This window comes from Kryptolebias marmoratus, unplaced genomic scaffold (genome assembly GCF_001649575.2).
Source record: "Kryptolebias marmoratus isolate JLee-2015 unplaced genomic scaffold, ASM164957v2 Scaffold68, whole genome shotgun sequence".
NCBI classification, from domain to species: domain Eukaryota; kingdom Metazoa; phylum Chordata; class Actinopteri; order Cyprinodontiformes; family Rivulidae; genus Kryptolebias; species Kryptolebias marmoratus.
In genome coordinates this window covers 22,645-31,367 of record NW_023665802.1, presented here as the reverse complement: position 1 = coordinate 31,367, position 8,723 = coordinate 22,645, and the positions used below count along the sequence as shown (strand labels likewise).

Below are 8,723 nucleotides of genomic sequence, written 5' to 3'. Positions count from 1 at the left end.
AGTCAAGTGTTGAAGTAAATTAAGAACCTGAAAGGTTTTTACTCTCATGGCACAAAATCTGGTGAGACTAAAACTCCACCAGACTTGTTGGGGAGTAGAAAAGTGTCTCACAAACCAAAAATAAAAAAAGTCTCCTGACTTTATCTGGGAAATTAGCAGTGAAAACGTCTCCACCACTGTGTGGCAGCAGTTTAAACAAACATGTCAGACACCAGGACCACATGTCCCTCAGGAGGCAGCGTCCCCTGCAGCCTCTGCAGCTACGTGCTGAGACGAAGAGTCTCTGTCGTATTTATTTAAACCTGAACAGATTTAATGTTGAGTTCATACAAACCGATCTGTCAGTCAATCTCACGCTCCATTCTTCCTTCACTCCATGAGTTACTTAAACTCCTCCACTCCCAGAGAGGAGTCCACTCTTTTTGACTTCAGGAGGAGGGTCCAGCTTCACTGGGGGAGAGGCTGTGGAGCTGGTGACCACGGTTAAATACCTGGCTCTGCACCTGTCCAGCTGACCGACGGCTGAAGTGTGGTGGAGAGAGACCCGACCTTCGCTGCTCTGGGGCTGACGACAAGGAGCTGCAAAGAGTGACTGAATGCTCAGAGACGTCCTTCTTTAGAGGACATGTCCATCAGGGACAGGAAGCTGCAGCCTGAAGCGAAACCAGCAGGTTCAGCAGCAGCTTCTATCCTGAGGCTGTGAGGCTGAAAAGACCTTACCAGGGAGGCTTTGTACTTTAATAAACCTGAATAATACCAGGCCCTTGTTTGGCAGCCATTAGCCTAGCCTGGACAAAGCCTGATAAACACTAACTACTGATACAACATCAACAACCAGACTATTTCTTTCACTTGGACTAAAATCATCCCAGTATCTGAGTTTTTGTTTATTTTTCCAGTGAGTTTTAAAAAGTAATGAATCATGCCAACCACATGTGTCAGGGGGCGGAGCCTGTGGTCTGACTGACTGCATCAGACAGGAAAACACCTTCCCTCCTGCAGCTTCCGCAGCACTGAGCAGCACATGATCTGCAGCCAGACACCAACTCAACGCACCGTGAGGAGCTGAGGGGAAGCAGGACCAGGGATCCAACACGTGGCCCTGCACAGGAGGTGAGATTTACAGGTGATGTTGGCCGTTTCAGAGGAGCTGGGCCTGTGATGGTCCTGAAACTGATCTGAAGAATGAGCTGGTTCTGACGTTCTGAAGGCTGTTAGTTTTAGCTACAATCAGCTCAGACCTTCCTGAACTGGACTCTTTTATCTCCAAACAGTTAACAGAAGTTGTTCTTTTAAAACAGTTGTTGAACTTTGAAGCACGATAAGAAGCAGACATGAAACCAGAGGCGTTCTGTCCAGCTGTGGATGAAGCAGCATCAACAGAAGCTTTGTTTGAAATCTGTACAACAAAGTGAAAACACACAGCAGAAATAAAAGCAGTTGTTTCCTGCTCGTTGTTACAGTTTGGTGTGAGTTAGTGGTTCATTTGTGTAAGTTTGTCTCTCTTTGCATCTGTTTTGTATTTTTGTGACTACATGTTTCTTCTCTGAGTCAGAATGTGTCGCTGCGGTGGTTAATATTTCCTGTTTAAATCAGTCTGTGGGTTGATTTCGTGCCATCAGGGTTATATTTGTCTTCATTTCTCGTCTTCCTGAAGCTCCTCTGATGTTTGAAACCAGTTTTCATGTCTTTTGTTTTTTAGAATTTTAAACTGGGTTAAATCTTCGTCTGAATTAAAGGACATCTGGGCCGTGTTGAAGTGGGTTCAGTGGTGTGTGGAGGGGTTCATGGTGAGGCACATTGTTACTGCTGAAGAGATATTTTACTGACAGACAGATCTGAATGTTGTCGATCTACAAAGGTCTGCTAAGAAGTTTGGGTTTTATTTATTTACATGGATTCTGTTCCAACCTCCAGCTAACCCAGACGGTGCCATCTGCCTCACCTTCTGAAGCTTTCAGCTCAAGATTCAGTTCAACAAGAGACAGGAAACAGCAGAAGAAGAAGAAGGCGGTGGGCTCCCAGGCGCCCCCCTCAGAGTGGCAGAGGTACTGCCGGCATCACTTCAGGCTCATATCAGATCAACATGATTTAATACAAACATTAGCACTTATAAAAAGGCACAAAGAGAGGAAATCTAAAGGTGCTGGACTCTGAGGGGAGGACACGGGACAGTTCAGGGAACTGACAGAAAAATGGGAAGAATATTACAGCAATTAAATATAAAACATCATCAAATTAGATTCACTTTACTGTTGTTTGTTTTCTGTTTTATTTCTCATCACACCTCTTTAAACAAGCTTAATTCTGACAGAACTGATGAGCTAATGGCTGGTTAGAACCAAATCGCTGCCATCTGGAAAAGTCTGGACTAGCTTTCCACCCAACCTGTGCCTCAGTTACACACACACACACACACACACACACACACACACACACAGCGCTCTGCTCCATCTCTACAAACCTCAGCTGAAGGTTGGTCTCATCACTGCTTTAGATCCCATTTAGACACCGATGGGACACATCAGAGACACAGAGGGGTTCAGTGTCTCTGATGGGACACATCGGAGACAATGAGCCCCTCAGTGTCCTGCTCAGGGACTCTTTGACATGTGGCTGCTGCCAGGAATTGAACCTCCAACCGTCTCACTGAAGGAGGACTGCTCTAACCGCTGATCCACAGCGCTGCTGTCAGTTCCACATCACAGTTATTCCTGCAGGAAGTGCTACAGCTAGTTGCTGCTGTTGAATAGACTTCTTTGTAAATAAGCTTTATGAATAACTGCTGTGAAACTGGAGCCATTTTCAGACAGTCCTGCTTCTGCTCTGACTAGCCTTTAGCTCACCAGTCCTGTAAGGATTCAACCCATCAGAACAGGTAAGATGTTTGTGTGTCTGCCTCCTGTCTGCAGTAAATCTAACGCCTCCACGGTGGGACTCATGGTTTTGTTCTTTCAGTGTCTGTGACTCAAGTCAGTTTGTTAGAAAACATTTTAAAAGACTTTTTCTGGTTAAAAATCTCTGAGCTGCAGTTCAGACTCATCAGGAAACGCGTCCCGGCAGCTGAAAATCCACCCCCTCCTAACAGAGAGATGACGTTTACAGCGGCTGAGATTAAAATAAAATCCCACACACGACCGGTGTTTCTGTGAAGATGAGGGATTTTTTTAGAGACTCACTCATGTTTCCTGCTAAAAATATTAAAACCATCAGGGTTCTGAGAACAAGATACAGTTGTTTATAAAGCCTTGATCTGGAGGTGGTTCTTGTTTGTATAAAACGCAGAATAAATCTCCACAAGTCCCTAAATAATCTAGATTATCTCTGGTGGAGAGTTAATCAGAGTTTCTTCAACAGTAATTTTCTTTTAGCTGCCGACTGGTGAAGAACCCGGCCAACAGTTGTCCCTTCTCACTCTGAGAAATCTTGGAGAACCCTAAACAAGACCAAACAAATCCTGTGCCTCCTAACCCTGGTCCTCAGGGCCATCCTGCAGGTTTTCCTTGTTCCTCTGCTCCAACACACCTGATCTGAATCAGTGGATGATTAACAGGCTTCTGCAGAACATGAAGAGGTGATGTAACCATGAATCAGGTGCGTTGGAGCAGAGGAACAGGTGAAACATGCAGGATGGAGGCCCTGAGGACCAGGATCTTACTCTAACCCTAACCCTAACCCTAACCCTAACCCTGTCTGGTTATTTTGTTGGTTTGAGCCTGTGTAGAGTGAGAGCGCCACCTAGTGGTGAGATTTTCATCAGTTTAAAAGCTGCAGAGGAACGTATCTCAGTGAGGGGATGCTGCAGCTGGTGCTGACCGTTCCCTCTGTAGTTGATGTGTTTTACTGACTTATCCTAAGTACTTCTTTATGTGGTCATTGTACTAAGGTAGTTTCATCTGTTGTTGTGTGGTGATTTGGATATTTATCAGCTTGTTGTTATTCGCATGCTGCACCTAAGCTTCTAATTGCTGTGTATTAGTGAAGGATTATTTTCCCACTGTGTTTATGTGCTAACCATTTAGACTTTGATTCTCCTGTTTGATACGACCTCTCATTTCTCTTCAGTAAATACGTCCGATTGTCTGTTTGGTTGCAGTTTGTCTCTGAGAAGTATTCATCCATCCATTTTCTTTACCCGCTTCTCTGTTCCGGGTCGCGGGGAGCCGGTGCCTACCTCCAGCAGTCCCTGTGCGAGAGGCGGGGGACACCTGGACAGGTCTCCAGTCCATCGCAGGGACACATGGAGTCAAACGAGACAAACAACCATTCACACCTAGGGACAATTTAAGAGTTCATTAGGTGAATTAATATAGGCTTATTTCTGTTGTGATTTAGACCACATCCCCATCCCCAAAGCCCTTCGTCTTCTCCATGGCTGTACAACTACTCTATAAAAGGAGATTCCCTCTCCAGTTTATGTCCGGATCGACAGCCAGTGGCGAGTGTAGAAGTCCCATCCCAGTAAGAGAAATACTACCTAGGTGGCATAACTTGATTAATCTGGACATGTTTTGGACTTAATCAAAGCATAAACTGCAACACTACAGCATTAAAGGCCTAGCATTAGCTTGGTTCAGTAGTTATCTGTTTGCCAGATATTGATATGTTCACATAAACAACTATCTTTAAACCCATCAACCATGGGGTTCCCCAGGGTTCTATCCTCGGACCTATTCTGTTCATTTTGTATAAACGACTTATAAACTCCTTGTTTTTACTACCTAAAGTATTATTTAGTAGAATCCAAATGAAGTCTATTAAATCATAAATATTGAGTTTGTAAAAATAGACACCCAGTTTAAATTCAGCTAGCTTTCCTTTAAAATCAGCAAAACTAAATGTTGTGTTTTGTTCTAACAAAGAAACTGATTGCAGTCCCATTTGTCCCAAAGTAAACAGACAGAACATTGGAAGATTTAGCTCTATAAAATTCCTTATGATCATTTTCTCAACTTTGAACTTCCTATTGATGCTTTGCTTCTGTATTGAGACATTTTTTCCACTTCTCACCTTATATCAACTATTTGAGCGTCACGTAGATGACTGCAACATCATTTCCTAACTCCCCTAAAGAAAGTTCTACGTGTCTGAGTTAAAGTCCAACCAGTACCTCTCGTCTGAGTACAGTTACTGTCAGAATGTTGTCCATAAACTCTGAATGTTTCTGACTCTTCTCCATTAATGGTTCATACATTTGCTGTTTGATCCGAACTGTCCATGCTACTTGACTGTTTGTTGTTGTTTACACACATGAAGTGCTATCTGATGAAAATGTGTAACTAAACTAAACTGAACTAAACGAGTTGGCTCCAGCACTAACTACGGCATCAGAGATGAGACGTTTTATTGAGTTTTTATCAGCTCTCTGTTGCCTCTCCTTCAAGTCACCAGCTGTCAAAATGCACACAGTTGTCCTTCGATATTTAGGGGATGTGTGTCATCTATGATACGCATCATTCACCACCAAAAGTCTGCAACATAATGTATAATAAATGACTGAAATCAGCAGAGAATATTAAGTATCTTGGTGTAAATATCCTAAAAGATTTATCTAAGCTTTAAGATATAAATTTAAACCTTTGTGCCATAAAATAAATGAGGACATTAAAAGATGGAGTTTAATACCCGTTCTAAGCTTCGAGTATGGATACAGTTAAACACTTCCAGTTGAAATAACAGACAGACAGTTTCATGGATGGGACAAATTAATTTCTGGATTTATTTGGCAGGGAAAAGACCAAACTTTGCAGACTTTCCATGTATAAAAAATGATTATATCGGACCTTAGTTTGTTGGTGTAACATAGATGATCAAGCAAGATGGAAAGAAACAGAATTAGCTACTTCCAGGGACTGTCCAATTCAGACAAGTATAAGAGATAAAAAATGATTAAGAAACAATTGGAACGGGGCAATCAGTGGATTATTCTACCACTACTTAGCGGACCGAAAAGCTATTACAAGGTATTAGTTAAGGACAAAAATCCCATCCCTGGATGATTGGCACCAGGTCTTTTATGATTTATACAGAATGGAAAGAATTACTTTCTCCGGTACATTACAGCTTGAAAACTTGAAAAGATCTGGGTTAAATGGGATGAATTTATTGTGGTAAATTGTCCAGATTTTGCGTGACTGTATATTAATCATATTGTTATTGGAGTTAATATACACCACCCCTCCTAATCTATTTATTTTATTTATTTTTCATGTATGTTTATTATAATAAGGAAAGTTTGAAAAAAAAAAGTAACAAAGTTCAGGTAAAAACAATCTGTTGAGCCACAGCTTTTATTTCTATGATAGAAGCAGAATTACCTTCAGGTTTTAACTTTGAATCGACAGCCGTGGCTCAGGTGATTCCAAGTGAAGTTTCTGATCGTCTCATTTCAGTTGAAACCAGAGAACAGGAAACTATTCAGGAGGCTGAGGTTTGTGCAGACACGTACGACTTCTGAAATGTTTCTAATATGATGCTGATCGACTATTCAGTCAGCTCTAAATATGTTTTACGAAACCAGAGGAAAGTTCACACACAGCCGGACGTTCTCACACTGAAACATGACTCTGAGACAACTTCAAACCTGAACAACAAACTGTTTTTTCACACAAAATGAAAGAGACAGAATTTCTGCTGATGCTTCAAACAGGAAGTTACTGCAATAAATACACAACCTCACTGCTGTCCCAATTGAAATATATCTACAGCCTGTTTCAGTTCTAAAGCACGCCTCAGCAGCTCTTTTTGACATTTACTAAATTAAATCTGACCTCAGATGGAGAACACGGGACAAAACTAAACTGATGAAAACCTGATCCAGAACCTCCAGCAGCAGAACTCTCAGTGGGTTCCTGCTTGTGGAGGAGTTGTGGCCCACTCTTCTTTCCAGCGTTGCTTCAGGTCATTGGTTCCTGTTTGTCTCTCTCATGGTTGTGGAGGAGTTGTGGCCCACTCTTCTTTCCAGCGTTGCTTCAGCTCTCTGAGGTTCTGGTTCTGGTTCTGGACTGTTCTGCTGTGTTTGGGATCATTGTCCTGTTTGTCACATCTGACTCCAGAATCAGCCCAAACCATCAGCCCTCCACCACCGTGCTGACAGCTGAAGTGCATTCTGGGTAAACATCTGTCCTCTGGTCTGGTTCTGCTCCAGAAGTCTTCTAGTTCCTTCAGATGGACCTAAGTCGAGCTGCCATGTTGTTATTAGAGAGAAGAGGCTTTCAAACAAGCCATGACCTTTGACCTTTGACCTGCTAACTGAGGCCTGTAGAGTCTGAGATGGAGCACGGTCTGACCCATGGGTGAATTTGCTGAAATGTCCACTCCTGGGAGGACTGGTAGCTGTCCTAAATGTTTTCCACTGGAGAACAACTCCAGGATCATGTCTGGTTTCTGACTGTTTGTCTTACAGGTCCAGGAGAAGGTCTTTACTATGTTGTCCTCCTCAAACGTCAGCTCAGGAGGAGCCGTGGAGGAGAAACAATGCATCGTCAACAACCAGATGGACCCCTTTATCGTGCTCTACATCCTCATCCTCATTGTGGGTTTGCCTGGAAACTTGCTGTCAGTGTGGGCCTTCATCCAGAGCCACAGGACCCGGGTAGGACAGCACTTTACACCTGATCCGATCTTCTCCGACCTTTTCAGATTAATGTTTGGTTCTGTGTCGTCGTCAGCAGCAGCAGCAGCAGCAGCAGCAGCAGCAGCAGCAGCAGCAGCAGAGCACTGGCGTCTACCTGCTCAACCTGCTGATGGCCAACATCTTGCTGCTCCTCGCTCTGCCCTTCAAGGTCCTGAAGGACCTTGGAGCAGCGCCGTGGACACTTATGGTGTTTCACTGCCAGGCCAGTGCCGTCACCATCTACATTAGCCTCTACGCTTCCATCGCCTTCCTCACCTTCATCATCGTTGACTGCTACCTGCAGGTAGGAGTTCAGAGTGAGAAGCTGCCGGACATCCGAGTGGCGGTGGTCTCAAGGTTCTGTTCTGTTGCAGGACCGTCACACGGTGCGCTCTCTGCGGCTGCAGGAGAGGGGCTTTGCCTGGCTGCTGTCGGTGGTGGTCTGGATGCTGCTGCTGCTCATCATGGTGCCCAACATGGCTCTGCCCACAAAGCCGGTCCAGGTACGGTACCACTGCTGTCGGATCATCTGACACGGTCACCATCTACACAGACATTACTAACATCCACAGAAAAACATTAAAGTGACGGTTTAAATGTGACATTTTTATAAAATCTGCTTTCTTTAATCAGAAACACAACTTCAGACATTCAAAAACACGTAAAGTTGGAGAACCGGTCCTGACCTGGTTTCCTTCATCTTTCCAGAGATCAGAAAGTGTTTCTGAGAGAAGTGTTCAGGTTTAATAAACAAAGTCCAGTTCCCATCCTGGATCATCACCATCTTTTAATGAACTGAAGAAAGGGTGGTTCTGTCTGAATCCCAGGTTTCAAAAGTTCAGCAATCATCTGATTCTTCTCTTCATGTTGATCCAAATCTTTTCAGATCTGGACCCCCTGCAGTCCACCTACAGTTCCAGTTGTCCACATTCACCCACACCCTCTATCAATCAATCAATCAATCAAATTTTATTTGTATAGCACATTTCAGCAGCAAGGCATTTCAAGGTGCTTTACATAATTAAAAAACAAAATAAAAACAGCATGTGACAATGAATAAACAGTAAGAAAGAGACAAACATCAAAAACCCGCACTCTAACCCTAATT

The 8,723-nt window shown here is 43.5% G+C and overlaps 1 protein-coding gene across 7 annotated transcripts in view; it reads left to right on the top strand.

Moving 5' to 3' along the window:
* Positions 1–403: 403 nt before the first annotated feature.
* gpr171 (G protein-coupled receptor 171) overlaps positions 404–8,723 on the top strand; it is a 10,412-nt gene continuing 2,092 nt past the window's right edge. Inside the window, exons 1-6 of one of the 7 annotated variants that reach the window (XM_025003214.2) lie at positions 405–1,113; positions 1,703–1,790; positions 1,918–2,048; positions 7,406–7,594; positions 7,674–7,919; positions 7,990–8,118. In XM_025003214.2, the coding sequence (XP_024858982.1) occupies positions 7,427–7,594; positions 7,674–7,919; positions 7,990–8,118 (543 nt within the window). In that variant the 5' untranslated portion in view covers positions 405–1,113; positions 1,703–1,790; positions 1,918–2,048; positions 7,406–7,426. Of the gene's footprint in view, positions 1,127–1,702; positions 1,791–1,917; positions 2,049–7,033; positions 7,595–7,670; positions 7,920–7,989; positions 8,119–8,723 lie in introns of those variants that run through there. The other 6 variants (XM_025003209.2, XM_025003210.2, XM_025003211.2 and 3 more) reach the window with 6 other exon arrangements.